This window comes from Glycine soja, chromosome 8 (genome assembly GCF_004193775.1).
Source record: "Glycine soja cultivar W05 chromosome 8, ASM419377v2, whole genome shotgun sequence".
In the NCBI taxonomy this organism is placed as follows: Eukaryota; Viridiplantae; Streptophyta; class Magnoliopsida; order Fabales; family Fabaceae; genus Glycine; species Glycine soja.
This window is the reverse complement of record NC_041009.1, coordinates 17,840,694-17,867,608: the sequence shown is the minus strand read 5'-3', so window position 1 is coordinate 17,867,608 and position 26,915 is coordinate 17,840,694. Positions and strand designations below refer to the sequence as shown.

General features: G+C 31.8%; 4 protein-coding genes across 5 annotated transcripts; 2 read left to right on the top strand and 2 right to left on the bottom strand.

Annotated features, from left to right (window-relative positions):
- Positions 1-829: 829 nt before the first annotated feature.
- LOC114422498 (phosphatidyl-N-methylethanolamine N-methyltransferase) lies at positions 830-2,920 on the top strand. The gene is made up of 2 exons (XM_028388884.1): positions 830-1,134; positions 2,357-2,920. The coding sequence occupies exons 1-2, from the start codon at positions 881-883 to the stop codon at positions 2,604-2,606; spliced, it is 504 nt and encodes a 167-aa protein (XP_028244685.1). The 5' UTR covers positions 830-880; the 3' UTR covers positions 2,607-2,920.
- A 58-nt stretch (positions 2,921-2,978) lies between these two features.
- LOC114422496 (photosynthetic NDH subunit of subcomplex B 1, chloroplastic-like) lies at positions 2,979-6,404 on the bottom strand. The gene is made up of 6 exons (XM_028388882.1): positions 5,739-6,404; positions 4,753-4,943; positions 4,268-4,525; positions 3,898-4,003; positions 3,416-3,501; positions 2,979-3,252 (listed from the first exon to the last, which is right to left on the bottom strand). The coding sequence occupies exons 1-6, from the start codon at positions 6,345-6,347 to the stop codon at positions 3,087-3,089; spliced, it is 1,416 nt and encodes a 471-aa protein (XP_028244683.1). The 5' UTR covers positions 6,348-6,404; the 3' UTR covers positions 2,979-3,086.
- Positions 6,405-6,578: 174 nt separating this feature from the next.
- Positions 6,579-12,144, top strand: LOC114422497 (probable GMP synthase [glutamine-hydrolyzing]). Its single transcript, XM_028388883.1, has 5 exons — positions 6,579-7,664; positions 10,163-10,220; positions 10,315-10,398; positions 10,634-10,775; positions 11,138-12,144. Exons 1-5 carry the CDS (start codon positions 7,187-7,189, stop codon positions 11,507-11,509), a joined length of 1,134 nt encoding a protein of 377 aa, XP_028244684.1. The 5' UTR covers positions 6,579-7,186; the 3' UTR covers positions 11,510-12,144.
- Positions 12,145-12,683: 539 nt separating this feature from the next.
- Positions 12,684-15,000, bottom strand: LOC114422495 (probable WRKY transcription factor 40). 2 transcript variants are annotated; one of them, XM_028388880.1, is made up of 5 exons: positions 14,791-15,000; positions 14,580-14,639; positions 13,915-14,250; positions 13,697-13,813; positions 12,684-13,593 (listed from the first exon to the last, which is right to left on the bottom strand). In XM_028388880.1, exons 1-5 carry the CDS (start codon positions 14,866-14,868, stop codon positions 13,243-13,245), a joined length of 942 nt encoding a protein of 313 aa, XP_028244681.1. In that variant the 5' UTR covers positions 14,869-15,000; the 3' UTR covers positions 12,684-13,242. The 2 variants fall into 2 exon arrangements, with proteins under 2 accessions (XP_028244681.1, XP_028244682.1); XM_028388881.1 differs by having other exon boundaries at positions 14,580-14,636.
- Between the last annotated feature and the right edge of the window lie 11,915 nt (positions 15,001-26,915).

Below are 26,915 nucleotides of genomic sequence, written 5' to 3'. Positions count from 1 at the left end.
AAAAAAATCTTCTTCATAAAAAATATTCTTCTAAATATATATTTTAACTATATATATATATATATATATATATATATATATATATATATATATACTTTCTTTTCTTTCACTTTTTATACAATTAAATGAGAGGAAAGAAAATTAGTTTAATTACTCATTAACAAAAGCTTCTTTTTTTTTTATCTTTATACTTAAATTCCTTTTAGCCTTTATCATATTATTTTTAATTTGTTTTAGTCCTCATGCTAAGACCTAAAAGGATTAAAATAAATGTGTAGAGATTAATGTATAAGAATTAAAAATAAATATTTTCAAGAATAATAACTAAAAATGAAAATTTGTTATAATTATAACAATCAAATAAATAATTAACAATTCTTTTTTTTAATTTTAATTATTTTTATTTTCTTTCTTGTCACACAGCTTAACAAATTATCTCATTTTTTCTTATTTTCTTTTCAACCACTTATTCTCTTTTACTCTATTCTTCAAACCAAACAAGCCACTAATATGTGTAATGTTTCATTGGCAAAGAGAAGGACTATTAAAAAAACTAAAAATTATGTTGGATCAAATTTGACAAAAATTACTCATAGAAAACAAAAACAAAACGATCTAGTACTAAAAACTAGAAAGTTAACTAACCCATCAATTCTGTCAAAAAAAAAAAACCCAACCCATTAATTAGCTATAAAATTAAAAAACGATCTTTCCTTAATAAATATTTAGATTTTAAAAAAATTATACTCTTTGGAGTTTTGGACGTAAGTAAAAAACAGAGACAGTGTGCCCGGTTGGTGAGAAGCAAGAAAAATATATATATCTGAAGCCTTTATTTTTTCTTATTATTCACCGAAAAAGAGGATCTGCAGAGTGAGTGATGGGGATTGCGGCGGCTATTGGATTGTTGTCACCGTTTCCGTTCTATTACTGCCTCTGGATTTGGCCACAGTGGTGGGTGGACTTGTGTGGCAGAGGCCGAGAGGCCCGAGATCCATCTAAGGTTATGGCTTACGTTTCTTACTTCTTGAAGCTCGTTCAGTTCATCTCCCTCTTCTATGTTTCTTCTTTCCACTGGCCTCCTCCTTTCTACTTCTGGCCCCTCATTGCCTTTGGCCAATTCCTAAATTTCAGGTCTTCTCTCTCTCTCTCTCTCTCTCTCTCAAACTCATTCCTTGCTTGTTTTCTTTTCTGGGTATGCTGGATCTTATACTTGCCTCTGTCAAGTTGGTTCCTTTACTTTCTTAAACTATTGGATGCTGAAAAGGAACACTTTTTTTTAACTGTGTTGTCTATTGAATAATATAAGGAAAGTTTTACTTTTGTGATCTTTGTTGGCTATTATTAGGAAAAAGGATTTTGTTATGTACTTTGAATTAAAGTTGGAAAAATACTTTTGGGAATTTCAATGCATGTTTACAAATTCCAAGACATCTAATGAAGAAAGAAAAAAATTGTTGTTTTGGTAGTCTGATCCCACTTTGCAGTGGCTAGTTTACTTTGTTTGGTGGTGAACTGGTGATATAAATACACGAGCTTGCGTGTTGTTGTGATTGTTGTGAGGGAAGCATTTGGAACTGATTCGGCGATGGTAAATGTTTGGTTAGTGTAGGGCATGAGGGATGTTGTGTACTTAATTGTAACCCTGTGTCTCTATATTCAATGATTGTTTGGTCGGTTACTTGAACTTAATAGTGTGAGACATCATTTATATTATTGCTGCGTCTACCGAAACTGAAATGTGCAAACCAGATCTTACTGGTGTTGTATTAAGCTACAGTCATTACGATTGCTTATGATATAAATGCCTCAAGTTTGCTAAGCTAATGGTATAATGGATTAAGCTCTTAATGTAAGAGGCGGAATAAAAATGTTTTGAAGAATATATCATGTCGTATGGAGTTGTGATGTGTATTGGGGTTGAGTGTAGCTTTCATGCAACAGGAATTAAACAGATTCTGTGGATGAGCATATCATAATTGCAGAAGGCATGTTTTCATTGCCAAACCTCACCAAGGACACTGGAAAACACAAAATTGTGTGTGATTAACTGATTATTAATTAAAATAAAAGGTTATGTTTGTGTATCCCAATAGTTGACATGACAATTTTTTGCGTATAATGGTCACATTGAGGTTAAAACCTATGACCTCACGCAATAATAGTGAGAGGAATGCCATCTTTCTGATGAAACACTTTCTGAATTTTCCAGCCTGTTTCCTCCGTCAATTTTATTTAAGAAGCTTTGAATGTGGCCAAATATTCTCATGTGCCTTGCTTTTAATTAGGGTACTATTACTTGACTGTGTTGCTTTGATGTTTGTCAATGCATAATGGTAATATTGTCAAATAACAGGGTTTATCAGCTACTTGGTGAGACTGGCACATACTATGGTGTACGCTTTGGAAAAACAATTCCCTGGGTAACTGAATTCCCTTTTGGTGTCATCACAGATCCTCAGTACGTTGGCAGCATCATGAGCATTCTTGCATGCTTTTCGTGGGTTCCTTTTCAATACATTCTCCTTTGGGTTTTAGGATATGTGTTTATGATGCATGTGGAATCAAAGGAAGATCCATCTACTCGTGCCAAGCCACTCCATTGATTGAGTGAATTTCAGTAGATTAGAAGGAATTTGGAGGATTTAGCAGCACCTGAGGTGCCAAATTCTTTGTATCTTGCTGTTTCTTTCCTTTGCTCTGGAATGAACATCTCTATTTTATATGTTCTGATTCCAGCAAATTATTTCTAATGAATTGCGAACTTATTTTTGTTTCTCATGACGTGTGTATTTCAAACATGTCAAAGCATTAGCCGATTAATTTAATGAATGCAACGTCCCACCTTTGATAAGGATTCATCTTTTTTTTTTTCTTTTCTTTTTTGTATGTGGATCAAAGAATAAGAGGATTTACCTTTTCTTTGTGTCTTCCACTGTTTTCACTTTTATTCCTGTTTTCTGATTCAGAACATGAACTGAGCCATAAATTTGTAGATATACATTTGTCTTTATTAATTAAAAAAAAGACAGTTAATATAATCACTTAACCAGAAGTTCAGAACACTTTCCCTTTTCCCTCTTCCACTATACTAAAGCTGGAGACAAATTGAATGTTTGAACTGCGTTTTTTACAGCCTCAACATCAATATCTATTAACTTTCCTGTCTTGGATGATATTATAATACATTTCTTCTCTTCAGCCCGCGGAACAAACTTGTTTCCCTTCTCTTCAGAGCAAAATAGTGCAATACTGCACGATAAGAGGAACAGTTTTATTATTGAACTGGTGATAGTATGTTGCATGATTCTTTAAAGAAACGTTTCATGCTCATCTTTAGACATTTTTTCCCCTTAAAAGCTAAATAAAGGCACCCTTAGGAAATCATTATAATTTATTTGAATGATAAAATTACCAAGGTTTCTCGCGTGCATTTGCAAGCTGAACAGCAGTTGTATTTGTAGCTATCACTCCAGCTGAGTCATTAATAAGAGCAGCTAGCTGAAGCATACAACCAAAGAATGAAATCCAATTAGTTATGCCCTTTCTCTTTCTGTTTCCCTTTTTTTTATAGCATCTTAGTTGATGACGAGGAATCTAGGAACTCACTTTTTAACTCAATCTTTTTAACATACTTTATTGTTGGTTAAAATTTTTAAAAAATAATAACATGACTCATTAAGAAATAAGATCTATCGTCATTGATGTGAAAATCGTTCATGTGGATGATTTATTAAATTATAGTCAATGATATCGTGTGTTAAAAAAAGTGTTACTAGCATTTTTCTTTGATGATTTATTCATTCAATATTTCACAGTTTAATGTTGACATTTTTTCCATCTATTTTTTCTTTATATGTTTGGTGCTTGCAAAATAACTAGAAGATACTTGAGTACCTGTCCAGGGGTGGTGATGAAGACAATAGATGCATCTTCTGAAAATATTTCCTCCACATTTTCCCTTTCTTTTTCATGCGGAATGACAAAAAGTGGCGTAACATCCCTGCACTCAAAATATTGTCCGTAACATTCATTCATACCAGGCAATGATAGAGGACAAGGAAAAAAAATGATATATAGAAGAGAACTTACTTATTGAACATTATTAAGAATGATATGATACGACTTTGCTAGATGTCATTAAGTCTTATACGTTAAGAAACAATAAGTAAAACAAGTTCAAAAGATGGTTCCACGAGGTAGACTCTTTGTGACATTAAGAATGCTTTTTAGTTCAATACGAGATTCATTGAGCAACATTGCATACCTTATAACGTCAGCAATTTCAGCCCACACTTCAATGGGTAGCAAGCTATCAGGATCACCCCTAGACTGCATGGAGGCCTTTGAATCTGATTTTATACCGTGAATGACAACATATTTTCCTTTTTTTGCACCTGCTTTTTCGTATTTTGCCTCAACAACCTCCTTCAACTTCTTTGAGATTGATACCCTAAGTGGTGGCACTGGTTGTCTTGGAACTTCTCGAAATGGTTTTCCTAGCCAGTCAACCATCTGATGGTACCTAGTCCAGCAAGATCATTGCAAAATTTTCTCAGTTACATGCCCGAAAAAGTGCATGAAAATCTACCTAAGTTTAAGATATCGCTGTAGTACTATAAGGTGGATTGGATAATTAAGGGAGAAGGGAAAAAGGAAAAGATTGCAGGTTTGATTTCTTCTGCTAACAAAAAAACCAACATTCTAACAAAAATTAAGATTTGCCGACAAAAAAAAACTAAATAAACTCACATATTATATCCTCCGTCTGAGAGATTTTGACTATCTGGGACGAATGTTTCAGATAGAAGTAATCCTGCTCCTGCGGCATTCACATTTGGGTAGATATAGCTAACTCTATCTCGGGCAGTTGTCATAAACAAAAATGCTGCATGGCCAAGGCCTGCCAATTTGGTGCTTAAGACCATGTCATAGTACCTATTCTGTAAGCACAATGCATCAGTATTTATACCCATGCCAGAGAACTTCAAATATCTGTGTAAGTAACTTATGTTAGTTCTTAAAGTTAAGCAACTTAACAATACTATTGCAAAAATGAGTTCCTATAGAAGTTGTTTATACAGCAACTACAACCAAAGTTACTTATTAAAATACACTTTTTCAAATTAAAATAGGAGTTTTTGTGTAAACATAGAGATTAAATGAGACTCACTAAGAATAAGTTAAGAATTCAAGGCTGGTTTTATCATTGGAGTGAAAAATAGTGAATGTTGTTAAATTGTATGTGGTAACAAGAGATTCACTGAAAAAGAGTCCAAACTCAAATTAAATTCTTGCATTAGAGATGCTCTTAGGAAGTAGCAAGCAAAGTGCAGGAGAATTGTTAGATTTGGTTGCAATATTGTATAGCCAAGCCTTAGCAGGTGCAAATTTCATTAGAATTCCATCAAGATAGTAGTATGTCACGTCAGGGAAGCCCCTCTAGAGTCTAAATCCTGTAAAATGTCCATAAAATTTTCACAATTGCGTGACAGAAATCAGTAATCACAGCTTCTGCTGTCAGTATGATCAAGTGATGTGTAATTTTATTTACAGAAAATAGTGTTTCAATTCACCCATAATCTAATCTTGAGATGATCCTTTTAAACTTCATTTTTTTTTTCCAATATGGATCAACCATCATTAAGGCCCCACGTTAAGCTGTCCCAAAGTTCCTTAGATTAAACATCAAAAGTTGTTTGACACAAAATATTTAGAGAATATATATGGCGGCCAACCTTTAGAACTCCAACCATATCAGTATACTCAGCAGGCTCTGGAAACTCATCATCAGGGTCATAAGCATTAGCCCACCTCACATTCTTATTCAACTCATAGGTCTGCTTCCCCCTCTCGGATGCCACCACATCAATCTGAACACCAGGGTACCTATCCTTGATCAGCTGAATAGCCGGAAAGAACAAGAGGTTCTCATAAACACCACCAGATATCACACAGCAGCATCTCCTCACATCCCCTCTCACTTTCAATGCCAAGGATGCTATCTCCACAGAATATCCAGAAGGGAACTTCAAGAATCCATAAGGGTTGTCAGGGTCATCAGGTGGCCTAGGATCCTCCTCCTGCTTCCCATCTGCAAACAAGGAACCATACTCCATCTCAGGATCCTCCCCATCATCAAAAGGGTCTAACCAAGGGTTCTTCTTTTTTGCATTGCAATTGGCCTCAACACTATTGTTTCCTCTTCTGCTGGAACAATGGAATGGATAGTCCAATAATGAACCCAACAGTGAAACATGATGACCTGAAGGAATGGAAGGTGGGTTTCTGAGGAAAGGTGAGAAAGTTTTCGGACTTGTTGGCAGTAAATAATAAGTTGCAGCCATTGAGTTTTCAAAGTTGCTTCTCTTTTGCCTTGCTTGGTGGTACTGAACTTATGATATTACAAGTTTGTTATTGGATTAGAATGAAGTTAGAAGTCGTTTGAATGTGTGGAAAAGCGTTGGATAAGTGGGTCCCATCTACTCCCTTCTTCTTCTCGCAAACGACGACACCAATGGTTGTCGTTTTAAGGTAAACAAAATAACAAAAACGGCGGCACAGGATGACTTATTGATACTGTCCCATCTCACTCCAACCACAGTGGAATTACGAGCCCGACAAAAATGTCCTGTTGTCGATAATTTCTCTTTCATTCGTGTCATTGGTGAACCACAAACTTTCTCTCTCTCTCACACACACGCTCCTTTTGATTCGCACCAACTTACCATCAGAAATTTACATTCACATCATCCCAACAAAAAAAAAAATTAAATTCTCCACACATTTTACTTTCTCCGCAACTTTCTCAGCACTCTACACTCCCATTTCTGCTTCCATGACTGAACCACACAAACGTAGCAATCTAAAGCTTCGACTTCAACCTTTTTTCAGTAAAGAGAGAGCTGAGTAGTTCTCAGTAAGAAGCAGCTGGAAAAAAAATTAAAAAAAAATTCTCACTCCTTCTAGGGTTTTGTTTTATTTTGCATTGAAATTGAAATCCCACTACTCAAAATTCAAAATCCCAAACCTTCTCTCTAGAAAAAGAAACAGTTTTTTTTTTAATTATTATTATTATTATTATTCTTTGTGGGATGGGAAGGGTTTAAATTTTGAATTTAGAATTCGGCATTGACCTGAGCTGAGAGTGAGTTTGAGAAGAAGGTTCTAGAGTGCAGGGTTTGCAATGTCGGGCCCACCCAGAGTTCGATCCATGAACATGGCCGTCACCGACGCTGACGCGCGCCCGGTGCTCGTCCCCGCCGGCAACAAGGTTCTCCCTGCCATCGACCGACGCAAGCCGGTGATGAAATCGTCGCCGGAGACGGAGAAGAAACCGGTGGCGCATTCGCCGCAATGCGTCTCCGTTACGCCGCCAGCTATTTCGCGGCGGCAGGAGCACCATCAGGCCGTGCTGAAAAGCCTGTCGTCGATGAACGCCTCCTGCTCTTCCGACGCGTCGTCGACGGATTCCTCCACTCACAGCAGCGGCGCGTCGTCGAGCGGGAAGGTAGCGCGTCGGGTTAGTGTGGCTTTAAGGAAGAAGCAGGTTGGTCCCAAGACGGAGAAGGTGAGTAGTGACAATGTGGCTGGTTCTGATGATGCTGATTTGAGTGATAGCTTGGAGGGCAAGAAAAGGTGTGCTTGGGTTACACCAAATACAGGTATCTTTGTTTGTTATTTGTTTAATTTTGTTGTTAGTTGTGACATTGATACTATTGGTTTTGAGGTCTCTGTGAATTTAGAAACAACTGAGATTGATTGGTGTTTACTGTGTCATGTTTTGAGATTGAAGAGAATGATGGTACAAAAGCTGCACTAATTGACTGCAGTATAGAAAATGAGAGATTTCAGGATAGGCAAGCAAGCACATTGTTAATGGGAAATTTTTTGGTGCTTAAGCAAGCCTCCTAGTCTTTTAGCAGTTTAGTGAGTTAAGTGAGTTAACTTGTCATTTGAGTAAGAAACAATGTAGAATTTTTGTCCCTTGTATAGCATATTAGTCACCCAGTCTGACAGTTTACACCACGAGATATAATCTTAATTTTGATAGGTTGAAAGCTTGACATAGTATTTGGTTTTGTTCCATGCCCTTACGAAATGCATTTTTAGGATGTTTAGAAACATAATACCAACTATTGTTTCAGTATCTGTTAATGAGAACGATCTCTTGATTGGTAGTGTGCATGTTCTTCTGTTCATACACCAATCAAACATTAGGAACAGGTGCTATAAAAGCATCTTCTACCATTTTGCTCTTTCTTTATATAAAGCAAATGATAATTTTAGCATTAATATGCACTAATTGGACTTCTCATGATCCCATCCTACTAAGTTTGGCTCTTACACTGGGAGATTTATTTTAAAACAAAGGAAACACGTGTTACTTGTATTGATTTCCATCAAATTTTCATACACGATTACTGCCATTATGTAGCATTACACTTTGTATCTGTAAAACTACATGTACTATACAGTTAGTAAATGGATGAATAACTTCATGTTTGCACACATTTGGCCATATCAATGATAATGTGTGACATGACTGGCCATAGTGATGAAAAGTTAAAGATTGCAATTTATGAGAATTTGAGGGTTGCAGCAATATTTATGCCTTCTTGTATAACTCTGGTTAAGGGTGCTCAACATTTTGTGCAGCTACCTTGCCAGATGAATCTCTTGTAAAGGAAGCATGGACACTTAAAAGTAGTTGCCATATCTGTGTCTTTGAACACTTCAAGGCAACTTCAGATACTTTTTTATCCTAGCTGCATTTTTACAATTTTTGTTATTTTTAAATTTTTTTTTTATACCAATACAAATGAGAATATCATGCTAAATGATTCATAACATTTTATTATGTCTAGAATAATCTATGCTCACCTTTAAAACATCAATTCTCTCTCTTGATTCAAGATGTGTTTTATATTAATGTTAATTTAATACTATTTTCATTTCTTATAACTTTGTCATTTCCTATAATTATTTAAATATGTCATATCATATCTTCATGTATGTGTCCTGTTGTGGTAGTGCTTTCTAGCTATAGGGAAATCAATCATTTGGCAGTTAGTCTAGTACTCTAGTTAACTCAGCTCATGCATGATGCTTCCAGATTGTCTCCCAAAATTCTGGCTGCCCCTTCCTTAATGCATTTTTCAGTGTCTCATCAATTACATTCAATGCTAACTATAAAGCCCAAACACTCCATTTTGGTGTTATGTATGCATGTCAGACATGTGACTGTTACGGATACATGTATCGGTGTATGACACATCTGACACACATCTCTAAGTGTCCAGTTTAAAAATCATTTTATTCAGTTCAGATCCAGGATGGACACATTCTCTTCAAAAAATAAGTGTTGTATTTGTACATATCTAGTTTTACCATGAAAAGTTCGTTTAGGAGAAAATTTTAAAATGTAAATCTTGAATATGAATTATGAGGCTAATATATAGTGAGATCAAAGTGACAATGTGAAAGGCAAGAAGAAGAGTTAATCTTTGATTATATGACCATGTATGGATGATTGAGATTGTTTTACTTAAAAACAATCTTGACCACAAAGAGCATGTTCATTTCCTACAATTTTTAGGATTTGGCATATCCCATGTCACGTTGCATGTCAGTATCAGTGTTTGTGCATTTTAGCATGTAATGGTTTTCCTTGCTCTACCTTATCCCTTTAAAGTTTTGGGATTTAGCCCCTTGTCCTTGCCACAAAGGCCAGAGGTGGTGGACATGTGTTTAAACTGTTTATTTTGTTGCACTGGAGTAGTTAGTTACTATTGCTCTTTTGTCCTGTCAATTTGGTAGAAGAAGTTGGGTAAATGTACTCTAGTGCCTGTTAGCATCTCTGATTTCCATCCATTCTTCAACTTCGGCCACTGAGGTGAATTTACACACATAAAAACTTTCTTTCTATGAAATTGCTAGGCATTATCTAGTGCTTCACAATTTCAGAGTGCATATGCTTTGGTTTTCTTAGTCAAAATTCCAGTATCTGTAACAGCCTAGAATGGGAGGATAAATAGATTTTTTTTAGAATAAGTAAATAGAATGTTAATCTTTGGGGTTTGACTTTTTAATTAGGAAAAAAAAAACGCTACATTAACATTATAATTGCAATTTTTTTTCTAACTTGTTCTCTTTTATTTAGAGCCATGTTATATTGTTTTTCATGACAAAGAATGGGGAGTTCCTGTTCACAATGACAGGTACGTGGGTTTTTGGTGAGGGCATTGTCTTCTGTTTTTGTTTTCAGCTTCTAGGTTGAAACTGTCTCAATGCTGAAATTTGGTTTTTGTGCAGGAAACTGTTTGAGTTGCTCAGCTTCTCTGGAGCCTTGGCTGAACTCACATGGCCTACTATTCTTAGCAAAAGGCAGTTGTTTCGGTACTGATATAATGTTCTGTGAAATACATTTTCTGGATTTAACTATTTTATTGGCTTATTACACACACACACACACCAGAAAAGGTTGCTCATCAAATAATTGGCTCATTATATTTCCTTTCGTGTGCTTCAATTGGCTTTTTATTGACTCAGATGATCTTTTGTGTACAGGATACACTAGAAATGTTTGGGATTTAGCTTTGGATTAACTATTTTAACGTATTCATGAACACAGGGAAGTCTTTTTGGATTTTGATCCAAGTGCTGTTTCTAGAATGAATGAGAAAAAGATAGCTGCACCTGGAAGTCCTGCCAACTCATTGCTATCAGAACTCAGGTTGCGATCCATAATTGAAAATGGACGTCAGATGTGTAAGGTAAACCACCCTGATATTTTATTTTTCTATTCTTATGTGTAAAACTTGCAACTTCAATTTAGTTTTTTTGTAATTTTTTTCTGAATCAAAAGAAGGGTCTTGCTGAAGTGAATCAACCCATACACTTACCTTTTCAAACTTTTCTGCTACCTACCTTTGAAAATATTAAGAAAAACGAAATAAACCTGCTTCCAGACCCACACACAGATGAATATTATAAAAAGAAGACTTGGGAAAAAGAAAGACAAATTCTTAATTCGACTTGTTTAAGGGGTGGTATCATCTTGATTTTTTCTTAGCTTATAACTGACAAACAGTGAAGGTATTTTGTCTTTTTCATTTTTTTCTCCATTTCAATGCAGGTAATTGAAGAGTTTGGGTCCTTTGACACATTTATTTGGAACTTTGTGAACCATAAGACTATAGTCAGCCAGTTCAGGTACCCACGTCAGGTCCCTGTCAAATCTCCAAAGGCAGAATTCATAAGTAAAGACCTTGTGAGGAGAGGATTCAGGAGTGTTGGGCCGACTGTCATCTATACTTTCATGCAAGTGGCTGGCCTAACAAATGACCATATTATCAGTTGCTTCAGATTCAAGGAGTGTACCTCCAATGCAGAAGCAATGGGCAAAGAGAGTTCCCTCAACTCCAAGGTCAAAGAGAAAGCAAACGAGGAACCAACCGAGGTGGACCTGTTGCTGGCTGCAAACAAATTGAGCTTCATCTCTAAGTAGCACTGTGATGGTTTTGGTTAAAATGATCATATGGCTAAAATCAGGTAGTTTTAACGGGAGATGAGTAGATTGTGGAGTGTACAAAATCGATACAGATGTGAATGAAATAGCCTGAAGGCAGTTGTAATTGAAAAGCAAAATGACCTTGGCAATTCTTTCAAGTTCTCGTGTATTAAAAAAGATATACTAATTAGCCATAGTTGCAACTGGCAATTCGCCTACCTTTTCCTTTATTTTGTTTTGTGGTCATGAACAGTAGTACCCTTTAGGTCTTTACCCTATGATTGGGACCAGATCATGCCCCTTGAGGTTTTTTATTCACTTTGGCACTTTGCTTTCTAAGTCTTCGCCGTCTTACCGTCAACTATGTCCGCCAATGCCTACTTGGTCAGTGGTCATCAAGATACAGTGCTGGACTTTTTTGAACTAATGTTTGAACACTTCAGGATTGTGGTACCTATTACTCTCTACCCGCTACCTAATTTCATGAAATCAAAGTTAAAATATTGTCGTGGGAAGTTCAAGACATTTAGCCTAGGCCAAGTGGATTTGTTGACAATGAGGAGCAAAAAATGAATTGTTGAAATGCTACTAGGCTATGAGTAGCCGCCAATAGTAAATTGTCTTGTTCGAAAGAAATATTCTGTTAGAGACTTTGTTGCAATCTTGATCACGGATGCAAGAGTGCTAGGAACACTCAATTTTTTCTTTTTCCATGTCTACAAAACACTGAATCTTCGAAGATTAATGTAGCTTTCACTAGGAAATCTCAAAATCACATTTGAATTCCTTTTAACCCAAAACTATTATTTTCCATATTTTAATCTCATTTGAAATCCTCAACAGGGTCATCCTAAAAATTGCGTGGTTTTTGCTTGGTCAACTGTTGTCTTACTGTTAAATTAAGATTTGTGCAACACACTGTAGATATTGTAGAGAAACTCAAAATTATGTTAGATTGACGAGGATTTGCTTTCAATAAACGACCATTCTTAATCGTATGACGTGCCTAGATTAAACATAAATTGTATTTCAATTTACCTTTCATAAAAAATGAACACAATGCGTTATAGGAATTATATGATCAATTGACACAGCTATAAACCTAAATCAATTTCATAATTTAAAATTCAATTATTACGAATCACTACTCAAAATATCAATCATTGAATCGAAAACTCTAATCATGTGGTCCCCCTTTTTTCATTCTTCCATGTTGTGAGTTGCATTCAAATTACAATACTCGACCGATGTAGAATATAATTTCTGAAATAAAATTCTAAAACTAGGACTTGGAGGCCGAGTCTGTACAATTAAACATTTGAGATATAGAGTTGGCTTGCCAAAGAGAGTAGTGAGAGAAGAAAAAGGAGAAATTAAATTGCCGTAGAGATGCACTGTATGAAAGATCTTTCAGAGAATGTGTGCTACAACCTACTATGAAATTTAATTTGAGATATCATTGATACATATATAGGCCAAGAAAAGACTTGCTAAATCTTTACCATCGTGATGAGGCAGATGGGTGAAGCAGAGAGTTTGATTTTCTTTTGTTTAATCAGCTCAACATCTATCCTTAGTGGAACTTTATTTCCACTTTAAAGGATCAAATATGTCCCAGCCTTCCATGTTGTATTTACATAGAGAGATCCCTTGCTCTAAAGAATGACCTCTATTTTATGGAATACTTAAATAAATGACACTAACTTATCAACACTTCACCAAAATTCCATTTAATTATTGTGCAACAATCTTCCTGAGATGGCAGCAACAAGTGCTGCTCTAAAATTAGGATCCGTGGTCAAAGAAGTAGCCATCTGTTCCACCAAAACCTGAGGTACTTTAGGTGAATCTCCTTTAGGTTTTGTGCTCTTGGAATCGTTGCTTCCCTTAGATTTTGTCAAGTCAAGGGTAACAAGTGTTGGAGTGGAAGTGCTGAGAGATGCTGAACAAGGCACTGAACCAAGGGTCACACTACGGCCAGAACCTGATGTTGCTTCCATTTGGGAAGAAGCCTGAGGATGATTGTGCTCCCCTTCATAAGTAGCAAGCAGAACAGAATGATCATCCACACTTCTTTGCACCTGAATAACCAAACGAAAAAGCAAAACCAACTTAGCTTGAGATCCATTTCCCTACAAACATGTGAATAACCAAACCAGTTAGCACTTGGTTATATATATTTACCTTCTTTTTGACAGGGCAGCTTGGAGCAAAAGAGCACTTGAAATATGCTCTAGGGTAAGGGTTATCTCTGGTCACCTTTTGTCCATATTTCCTCCATTGGTATCCATCTTTCACAATCTAAAACCACATACAATGAAAAATCTGTCAAACACTTACCCTATTTAAATAGTCTATGCTATGTCAAAGAACCAAAGGAGAGTACTAGTAAAGAGACTCACAAGGCTAGTATCAGATGATTCAGTCCTGACATAAACTCTTGAAATTTTTGCTTTGATGGTTTCCTCCCTTGGTTTCTTGCAAGACTCTTCATCAGTAGAACTGCTCTCTGAGTTTCCATTGTTAGTTCCCATCAAATTACTGTTGTTGTTGTTGCTGCTTTCAGACTTTCTTTTCTTTGATGTTGGGCTGACCTCCTTTTCGCCATTTTTCCTCATGTATTCCATCAAATGGCTTCTCAAAGTGTTGTAATTCTCACACACCACTGAGAGCATTTCGGCCAACTTCTTGTTTTCTGCACTCACCCGCTTCAGTTCCTCCTCCAAGTCACTAGTAGACTGAAATGCCACCAACAATACCATCCATATATTAGGACCCTTTATCTCGTATATTTTTAGCCAAAAGAATCATATACTTCTGTTTTCATTTCATGTTTTTATTTTCTTCTTTCACTTTTAATTTATAAGATTATCACTTTGTTTTCAATTTCTTTTTTATTTTCAAAGATTCGCACAGAATACAGTTATCTGTTCTGTACAAATCTTTAAAAATAAAAACAATTGAAACAACAAAAGTAAACATGCCCTTGAATTAATTGTTCTACAATCTGATAAATGATCTTGAAGAAAGTAAAAAATAAATCAATTAATTAACTAGCTCAACTAACCTCTTCTTCGACGTTAAACTTGGGCATTCCCAAAGAGAAAAGCTTGCTTTCTACCACCTTCTGAATTCAACACACGACAATCAATGATTAATAACTCCCCATATCAAACTATATACTATTCTGAATGAAAACATGTCCCATAAGAGCTTCTTCTGGGAATGCTCGCAAGAAGAATAATATAAGATTATTCGATCTTTATTTTAATACTTACAGGAACAGCTTCTTCATGAACTCTGCGAGGATTAATGCTGAGATCCAAGGAAGTGTTAATCCATGATGAACAATCCATGTCTTCCAATAAAATTCAAAGAGGTAGCAAAAGCTGTTGGTCAAATCTAAATCAACCCACTTTGTTTATGTCTTTCTAGCTTAGTAGTATGTTGCAAGGAGATAAGACCCGAAAGTTTCAGAAATTCAAAGAGAGATAAGAGCATATATATAGAGGTAGATAGCGGAGGCAGCACTAGAGGAATTCTAGTTGAGCAAGGAAACTCAGTGGAAAGAGACATGCACTTGGGAAATCAAATAATAACCCACTTGTTGCTTAATTAAAGATCTGGCATGCACGAACATTATAAATTAACCATGAAGCTGTTCCTGTTCTTTTCTTTCTTTTTTATTTAGTTGTTGTTTGTTTGTTTCTATTTTTAATACATAGTCATGAGTACTGAGTCTAGAGATAAGATGAACGTGTGGATCCGTGTGTTGTTTTTTAAATAATAATAATAGAAGAAGAAAATAGGTGGGACAGGAATATGACGACGGTGAATTTATTGATACAATATATAAAATGGATTGAAATCAATTTTCCAAGTCAAATATCACATCTTCATCAAATCAATTAATATTAGCTTGTGGGTTCAACAGGGCCCATGTGTCACCCGAACAAGATTACGATCTTGGCATATATATGTGTGTATGTATTGAAATCAATTTTTTTTTTTACAGAGAAGTGTTTAATTTGTTTAAAATCTTTGTTTGGGTAATCTCACTCCCAAAATGAGATATTTATATAAATAACTTCATTAATTTTTAATAATATGAAGATTAAAATAACTTCTGGAGTGGCAGAAGGCATGTGTCGTCTTCCTTTCTTATCTTCATTCTTTTAAATTACTTTTATAAATACACAACACAATACAAAAGTAGCAGTGGGGTGCTCTGTATGTGGTCCCTTCTTTCTTTGTTTTTACGTTAGCTATTTCAAACGTTTTCCATGTTGCATGTATTATTCAACTATTCCTATTTTCTAAGAGCAGACTTGAGTTATTTACTTTCTATCTTCTACGCGCAACACACACTTTTGCCACAATATATTTGTGGTGATATATAGACACTTTCTCATTCGGTGGTGGACCTATATTGTAGTAAGGGTGTGTAAGTGCAGTTTCACGTTCAAAAAAATCATAAGATTTTACTTTGATAGAAAATTACAAATGAAATTGCACAGGCTACGCGATTTTAATTTTTATCATGTGTACACAGTTTAATTCTTATTAATTATCCCCTATAAAAAAATTCTTATTAATTACTACTCTTTCCGGTATCTTTTTTATGTTTAAGATTATTACACACATAAATTAAGAAATATTTAATAAAACTGAAAATTATTATATTTGAACTAAAATAACCTTATTTAATATCTTAGTTTTTTATACTTGTACCACAAGTAGTGAGTATTAAATATGGTTATATTTGAGAAAATACATTAATTATACTTTAAAATTCTAAAGCATCAAATGTTTTAGAAATAAAATAAAAAATTAAAACATTAAAAGATATGAGAAAGAGATAATACTACTTCCTTTCCCTTATATAAGTAAAAATAAAATGAAATTCATTCTTATTAAAAAAAGTTAATTTATTTTATTAAATTATGTCATTGTTAATTAAAAAACAATTTATTTTCCTAATTAAATTATTCTTCATTGAAATTTGATATTAAACACAACTTTCCTATTAAATGAAAGGTATTTTAAACATAATCTCACTAAATAAATTAAAATGAGTTAAATTTTACTTAATTTGAGAACAAAAGTTTTGAATTTTTTTTGCTTATAAAAGATGGAGTAGTATCTACTCTCAGTTAATTTTGACCAACATATTAGTTATGATTTCTTAATATATAAAAAACACTATCACCTCTCCTATTTATTTTATAAATTCCTCTAAAACTATTATAAATTATTTACCCCCTATATTCTCTCTCTTCTCACACAAATGTTAACGGCTGTATTTAATTTTCACTTTTGGGTTTACTAAAAGAAAGAAAAATAAAAAATAATAATCCTCACAATTAAAGAAACCGTAAAGTTATAATATTTTCTCTTGTTTGTATTTATAAAACTCAATACAAATAATTAATTTAGTTGATAAAAATAAATTTATTATATATATATATATATTTATAATTATCATGTTATTAATCCTCTTCTTTCTCTCTCTTTCTGTGTGAACTATTCTCTCTTCTAATTAATTATTTATCAATACAGTAATTAAAAATATTTTAATATAAAAATAACTAATACAAAAGGACAATATGGATTAAGTGTTATAAAAAGATAAATATCATTTTTAATTTGGATCTTATTATAAATAGAAATGGAGTGATTGCTATTAATGTTAGTTAATTAAATCTTAATTAATATGTTGGTAAAAAAATAATTGAGAGTAAATAATTAAAGAGTTAACCTGTGTTTTGCAAGTGTAAGAGTTGTCACATAACATGTCCTATCCAGAGAATAGTAGACATGAATAACAATAGGGGGTTAACAGGAAATAATTTTCTAAAGATGTGTTAAGCAAATTAAGTCTTCGATTTTGAAAAATAAAATAAAATAAAGAAGAAAGTCATCAATTATCCTGCATTAAAAAAAGTTCATAGGATAGATCGAATAAAACAACAGTAAAATTTGAGAGACGTATAAGAAAGTTTAGAGACCCACTGATGGACCATGACCAAATTAATAATATGAAGCATTCACTTGGCCATGCCAACCAGCTAGATCTGATCTCTCTCGGTAATGTATTGAGCCAATTAGTCAATCCACTGAATTGAAGCCAGAAAACCAAACCCTAGAATTTTCTTGCGGCCACGTTCATATAGACGATCGACAGGTTTTCTCACATGTCCACGTCCATTTAATTACAGCAATCAATTATTGACAATTAGTCCTTTGAATTCAAATGTTTGTGCTTCTACCTCTCAACACATGCGCCAGAAAAAAAAGAAATGAATCGGTTCAACTTCAACCCATAAGGTGTTTTTTTATTTGTCTTTACATGAACTGGCAGAAAATATTGTTAGGTGATATCAAATTATCTCAGTTTCAATTAATTTTTTTTATGAAAAATATACTTATTTTACTTCATTCAGAATTTCAGAATAAATACAAGCTAAAATATAATCAAAAGATACGGATGCTAACATGTAATCTTAAAGCTGCTGTTAAAGTTTCAATTAATCTTCATATAATATATAATTAAGTATTATTATTTTTTATGAATTAAAAAAATTAGTTGCATGTTATATAATAAAGATAAATTCATCACAACAATAAATATATAATAGTTCAAGACTATTTAATAGCAATTTTTTTGAGTGCTCAACTGCTAGACTGGTTGACCATACACCTGACAATAATGGGTGGTGTGTGTCTTTGACTCTTTTTGTGGTTTGATTTCGATCACAAATAGGGTTTTATCTGATTGGTTTAGGGCTTTAAGCAAGGGCTTTAAGCAACTAGATGGATAGAGAGTGGGTGTGTGAGGCTTTTTTCGGTTTCAATTCAAGGGAAGAAAAAAAAGTACGAAATCAATGGGAAGGAGCAGGGAACAATCACACATTATTTGACTTCAGAACGACTTTGTAGATTCATCTGTGACTTTGTCAATCTATGTCGGCTGTGCATTCTCTCAGAATAATCAAAATGCATTACCATACGTAGCCGCGTGATAAGCAACTTTTATATATATATATATATATATATATATATATATATATATATATATATATATATATATATATATATATATATATAAATCCTCTTATTGCCTTGTACTTATAGATTATCTCGATCCCTTATATCTGGAATACTAGAACACCTTGAGATATTAAAATTAATTGAGATCTAATCCACTGGGTATTTCAGAATTTAATTTAAAAGAGGGGGTTGTCTAATTCATTAAAATTATCGAGTAATTCAATCATGTATCCGCTGATGTTGAATCTCAATATACACACCTGACACCTAAGATTAAACAAGTGAAAATAATTAAACATTTCCAAGTGGCTCGAAAATAATCAGGATACGGATCGATATCATCATAGAATTGAGAGAAATAATTCAGTTTCAAAATTTAACTAAATGTTTCCTACTTCCATAGACACTTTTTTTTAAAGTTTATTTGTCTCTTTTTAAGACTTTTTTTTCAAATTATCTTTTGTGTTAATTCTTTTAACCAATATATTTTTAATTAATTATTTTATCATAAATGCTATAAATAATCTAATCATGTCAAATAGCAAGGATATAATCTTACTAAATTGTTTTAACACATTTTTTTTTACAAAGTATCATCGAGAGTTAAATAATGTAAAGTAACGAAAATAACATAAAATGTGTAATTAATACTTCATAAAAACAGTATGCTTAATCAAATAATGTTTAACTAATCAATTTGTAAAAAGCTTAACGCACAAAAAAAAAAGTACCAACCTTGTAGATCAATCTAGCTTAACCTTGAGTCCGTGACATGTAGGGATGGAAAAATGGACCCAAATCTTTTGGGTATTCTAAAAAATATTTGTAAGCTAGGTGAGTAATTACTTGTTTATTGACTTTGGAGATTGGGATGGGTATTTATTAGTAATGTTTTGTGGGAATCAGTCAGGATATATGTATAAAGTATCCATCCATCCTGCCCTACACATATACATCATATATATTAAATATTAATATATTAAAATATGTTATTTAAATAAATTTATATTATATATATATATATATATTTTTTTTTTCTATATAAAAAAATTACGTTTTCATAATTTTATGACTAACATTGATAGTCTAACATATAGTGAATTCTAATTCAATATGCCTTATATTAAATATGTTTTATATTTTATTAGGAATATTGAACTATTATTTATTTTTATATATAAATTTATGAATTTGTTGATAATTTTTTTAAGATTAACTTTAAATTGTTAATGATATTGTGTGTTTGGTAATTTAATTAGTAGTGTAGATTTGTACTTATTTAATGACTTATATTTGTTATGTTAGATAATTATAATTGTAATGTTTATTTACGACGTAACTTTTGACAAATCAATGTTATGTTTATTTTTTTTAATACCATCTTTGATCATATATATAAGAAATAAAATATAATATTTTTTTGATCCTAATTATAAGAAACATAAGAGTATATTATTGCTAAAATTTTCTTTTTATCCCAAATTAATTATGAGGTTTATTAGTGATATACACTCATTTCTCCATGAAAATCAGTGCACTTATTGAGCTATCAATTAAACAATATATGCTCATTGGTTAAAAAAAATTATCTTTGAAAAATAATCACCTCTTAAACCATTTAATGTCATGGTGATGTGATCCTCATTATGAGCGGATCGTTTGATATAGGTTACAAAGTTTTGGATGACGTCACTTCTAGTGAAGGAAGATAAGTCAAGATAAACACTATAAAGATTACCTTGATAAGATTGGTTCAACAATAAACCCAGAGAGAAACTCTCACAAAATTTTATCAAATGCCAAAAGTTCCTTTATTGAGAACAAAATCCATACATATAGAGTATTTGAACGAAAATATAGAAATAGACATGTGCCTTTAAAACAGTTTGGGTCAAGATTATAACGAAAATAAATTATAAATAAAAAATAAAACATATTTGACATGGACCTTCAAATTAGTTTGGGCCTTCAGCAACAATTAATGTTCTTAGTAATGCGTCTATCTCAGGACCTTCATCCTTCTCCATTGTGCCTTGTTAAGTGTGTCTGCTATCATTTGATAGAGAATATTCACTAACAGTTTGGTCCTACTCCTGATCATAATTCTCTGTATTGGATAGTTTTTGGATTCTCATCACATGGGCAGTCTTAAAATAAAATTAAAATTTATGACAAATTAACTAATTTAACCACTTATATATAGAGAGAGGACCAAAGTTAATATTATGAATAGATACTTTTAATTTTATGTTTCAATTATTTGAGAGAAATTTTAATTTACTTGTAATAATTTTTCTAATTAATTTTTTTATTAATTTATTAACTTTATACATAGGTAAAATATAGATCACAGGTACAAGTATGAGTACATAAGTACTCAACAGATACAAAAATGATGATTAAAGTTATTATCCGTGTAGATACGAGATAAGATATAAGTATTTTTTTTATAAAAAAACATAAATATACAAGAACATATACTATAGAATTCTATCTAGACCCTACATGTCATCCTCAATACTAACATAACATGTTAGATTAGTGGATTTATGCAAGTTGTGAGGATTGAATGAACCAATTTAACCTAATCCATTTTATTGGATTAAATGAATTGACATGAGAAGTTCAACCAATTTTAACATCCTATCCTAAAAACATGCTACCTTAGAAAGAAGTATTTTAATTAATTGTATTTTTCAATAAATGCTATAAATAATTTAATCATGTCAAATAACAAGTGCATTATTTCTAAATAGTACTTTATAAATATTTTTTTAATAAAGAATCACACCAAAAAAAAAAGTGCATCTAAAATCTTTATGCTAACTTTGTTTTGTCATACATTGAGTTAGTTTTCCTTTTTCACATTGTCCATTACTTTAAACCAAAAACAGTGACCCAGTTGAAGAGAAAAATGGTCAAGAAAAGTGATGCCATGCATGAGATAAGCATATTCAACGCAATGTCCCACATACTATTGCTCATACTAGTCACGACATCATGTCGGCTTCTCTTTATCTGTCCATTTCTTTGGTACCTTCTATTCTTTACCTTTTGTCTAACTAAATAAGATCCGGTTAAACGCATCTTCCCTAACACTACTCTTATCTTTTTCGTCACCTAAATTTGATTATGGATAATGCCTTAAAGGAATTAAAATATAAAATATTTTTTTTAAAAAAAATATCAGTATACGTCATCTTAATTTTCATTGCAATCTTACTGGGATTTTTAATAATTTTTATTATTAGTTTTTAATCATTACTCATGAAAAATAATTAAAATTTCTTGACTCTTGACAATGTAAAAAAAATATTATATTATGATTGTGATGAATTATTTTTTAATAATCATTTTAAAATTTATATTTAAATTGATCTCTAATTAATTAATATTATAAATTTTATACAAACAGTATATGAAAATTAAACTCATACTTACGATCCATTGATTAAATCAACAAGTGAGACCAATTTTCTCAAATGTATATGTTGCTGATGTGGACTCAATAAGTAAATGCAGTCTTCAAATGCTGCACGGAAGGATATATATATATATATATATATATATATATATATATATATATATATATATATATATATATATATATATATATATATATATTAAAAATGTATTTTTTATTATTTAACAGACGTAACATATATCTGTTTTTTTAAGGTAATTAATATATCTTCATTCATATCATATTAACAATTATTTTAATTAAAGTGACATGTGTCATGCATGTTGTGTCTAAATCCATCCATATTATTAATAAGTTGTAATCTGAATTTAAAAAAATGTTTTAAATCTAAAACTAACAAAGAATATACTATCAAATACCTAAAATTCAAAGTAACCATATTTAAAAAATTAAATGACTCCAGGCGAAAAAGGAACAGTAATAGAACAAAGGTGACCCCATCGGCTATCTCAACCAAATTAAAAGTAAAATAGGTATTCCTATATGATTATAAGAAGAAAAAAATATATTTCATAGTCATTGAAAAATTAGTTAATTTTATTAAATTGTGTCATTTTTAATTAATAATAAATATTTTTTTAAAATTATTTTTCATTAAAATTTGATATCAAATATAAAAATATATATTTAACCTTATTAAATAAATAATATTTTAAAAATAATCTCATTAAATTAAACACATGCAATTGAAAATTAATTATATTTGAGATTAAAAAAATAATAATTTATTGCTTATATATGAGACAAGAAAAAATACACTTAATAGATTGTGATTTATAAGCATGTGGGCTTTCAACACACGCAGAACGTCACACGTTCTATATTCACGTGCAGTCGACACCACTTGCAAGCTTTTTTGTCTGTAATGTATAGTGTATTAGTGTGTGTGTGTGTGTTTGGAACTAATATTCGTAAAATATGTTATCCTTTAAACTCATGTCAAAACAAGAAAATGATGCAATGCAAACACAGTATTCTACAGTGAAAACTAAACAATAATAAATTAAGACTTTTCTTTTACTCCCTTATATGTTCTTATCTTTTTTTACTTTCATTAATTTATTTTATGCTTTAACTCCAACAAAATTTTTGCCCCCGCTCCTAATGGTTAATGCAGCTCACGTAACCATATGTTATTCAAGTTGGAGTCACTTTGGAAAAATGTTGAAGAAATTACGATGTTTCTGACATCAAGAATAAAAGATAACAATATGAATCTAGAGTGTATTCGTAGAAGGTTTCTTTTTTATGCAATTACTAATATGAAAAACAAGGAAATGGATATAAATTTAGGTATGAATCTAATACCCATCTAGCCTTTAGAAGAAAGATTGGAAAATTCATAGAAGTTATATCATGTTGTAGAATAAATCTTTTCACACTCACACGTAGATATAAACAAAGAATGTATATCAATAAAACTTATGTATATTTTCTTATCAAACACTTACACTTATGCACCTTTATATAGTGTTTTTATCAAAAATTTGTTATAACATCAAATCATTACAAGATATAACTCTCAACTCTATTATCAATTTTACGAATCCGTTAGGCCTAATTGCCTTAGTTAGTATGTTAGCTAGTTGAGTTTCTGTTGAACAATATGTCATTTCAAGCTTTTCATTATTCACCTACTCCCTTAGGAAATGGAATCTGGTTTCAATGTGCTTACTTCTCCCATGTGAGATTGGATTTTTAGCTAAATTGATAACTGAGAGATTTAGGGTTGGTGGAGATCGAGTTTGGAGCAGCAAATTAAGAGAGCTTAGTTCAGGAAAAACAGAGAGATTTAGGGTTTAAAGGTTAGAGAAGACATTCTCCATCATCTTCTTCCAATTTCTTTCACCAAAAATAGTTTATTTCTTGTAGTTTAGTAGCTTTGCTTATAATAGAAGACTAAGTCTCTTTGTTGGGGGGTTACTACTGAATCTCTTGATGTAATACTCTTACTATCCATTTAATTTCTCTGTGTTCATTGCTTCTATCTAGGGGTGAGAATAGGTCTGGCCGGCCTACAGGGGCCTACGACCTGGCCTACATAAAACTTGGTCTGAACTGACCTATTTAATTAAAATGGTAGACTCAAGCTTTTTTAAAAGCCTATTAAATTAAATAGACCTAGCTTAGGCTTATTAAAAAACCTTATAAGCCTGATAGGCCGACCTATATATATATATATATATATATATATATATATATATATATATATATATATATATATATATTTTGGATACCAATATATAATATTATTTTTTGGATACAATTAATTTTTTTTTGAAACTATCAGACTTTGATTACACATTACTACTTCATAATTTCTATTCCTATAATCAATGACTTTAATTACAATTTAGGTGTGAGTCATGTGCCCTTTTATATTCCTTATTATTTTGATTGACTTTTTTTTTTTTTAACTTTCCTATTACGTTCCTACTCTATAAAATATAAAATATTTATCGTGAAGAAGACTTTTAAAAAGGCTATCAGGCCAGACCAGACTTTTAAAAATGTCAGACCAAGCTAAAATAAAAGCCTTTGATAGGCTATAGGCCAGGCTCAGGCCTCAAAGATTCATCATAGGCTAGGCTCAGGCCTTTCAAAGCCTGGCCTGGCCTATTCCCACCCCTACAGTTCTATCTATGCTTGTTTTATATGCTTGTGGCTTAATCACCCATTTGTATGTGTAGTTAGACTTTTTAGTATTGGAAAATGCTTTAAAACCTTAGAACTTGATAGAGCAAGCTAGAAATCTTTCTCCTTCTCTGAGATTCCTTCCTCATAATTACTACATCATCTTTGCCTTGAAGTCCTTCTTCATAATTGTAGCATCATCTTTCTTCTTCTCTGAGATTCCTTCCTTCACAATGCCAAGAATCTCATGGAAGCCAAGAATCGCTTCCATCCTCACAACCCATTGATCATAGTTCTTGCCATCAAGAACTAGTAACACATGTATGAATCCACCAACGTTTGTTGCGGAAGCCATTGCAACACCTTCAATCGGGTCCTTGAACTTTAGAGTTCTATGATACCAATTTGTTGGAGAATAAACCATTTCACACTCACACACAGATATGAACAAAAAATATATTTCAATGAAACTTATGTATATTTTCTTATCAAGCACTTACATATATACTCTTTTATATAGTGTTTTTATCAAAAAACTGTTACAACAGAAAACAGAAACTAGTATAAAACTAACTCTCTAACCAACTAGTACTAACAATACTCTTACTTATATTTGGATTAAATTCAACATAACATGGGTAAATTGTTTGCTGAAAAGAAAAAACTCGAGGAGAGAGTAAAAAGAGTGAAAAATGTGTCAACTAGAAACAGTTAGTCAAAACAAAGAGAGTATTGAACCCGTCCGTTAAAGTTGGTCTAGGGCATTTACATTCAATTCACATGTCTTGATTAATGTCAGGGATAGGTTGACGAATGCTCTTGGAATTCAAATTCCATGCGTCTTATTGTGAGCACGTGTTCACATTATTCTTCCTTGATTTTGATTGGTTGGGCAAGTAGCATAACATTGATGTTTATGTTTATGAGCCCCCTATTTGTCACAATCCTAATTAGGGCGGCTATAGTTTTTTAATTGTCTCAATTCTCAAGTTATCTTTGTTTGATTTTGAGAAGTGAAATAAATAAAAAAACAAAATTTACTTTTTGAATTAAAATAGAATATAAAAAAATTAAATTTCACAAAATAAAATACAAATTTTTTGTAATGTATTATTTTTTTCGTACCAAACACAACCGATCATTTTATGTACTAGTATATATATAATTTACTTTTTAATAAAAAATAATGCTCAATTTTTTTATAGATAAATATTTGATTTTTAAAATTTAATTAAAACATATTAATAGTATAAATTTTTTTACAATAATTTAATTATGAATTACCACATAATTAAAAAACTATTAACATTCATAATGGTTACGTACTTTAACAATGATATTTGAAATAATTTCCAAAAAAGTTAATAATATAAAAATATTTACAGTTACATGTTATTAAAATCAAAATTAAAATTAACTCGATCTCTCTTTTTTTCATTATCAACGTTCTCATCATATTCTTTTTTCATTAATCATGCATACAGTATATTATAAAACATGGGTTTTGTATGATTTTGGATATAATTTACTTTATAAAATATTTTATAATATATTTTAAAATAAATGGAATCTTCATTAAAATGGTTGTGACTGAAATATATACTGGAGTCCATGAAAAATACATTTTGTGCGAGTGCAGTTGAAATTAATTCTAAAAAACATCTTATACGAATCAAATATGAAAGCAACGAAATATGAAAGGTGTTTCTTTAAATAAAAATAAAATAAATATTTAAATGGTACTGAAAAAATGTTCAAAAAAATTTAACCAAATATTAGGATTGATGAAAAAAGAGGGAAAGTTGATAAAAAAAAATATTGGATACATAGAAGTCAATAAATTGTAATACTCATGCATAACATCTTAAATATATGAAGCTTTAATAGTATTCAAATAATTTTTATTTTAGGTTGAAAATGTTTATTTATATAATATAGTACATTATTAATATAAAAACTAACAAAATTATGGAGTCCAAGACAAATTTGAGTCCATGCATGGCAAGAATAGTATTAGTTCTAACTTGACCAAAGTCTAGTTAATTTAGAAAGCGATTGTGAATTATGGATATTTTGTTAAATTAAGATTTTGCAAATTTTTATTGATAATAATGAAAATATATTGTTAGGAAGCTGCCACCGACCCACTAGCGTCCACCCCGGATGGTTGAGTAGTTTGCATAAAACCATAGATTTGTTGTTATTAGAATCTCAAACTTGTGCCTATGTAACCTC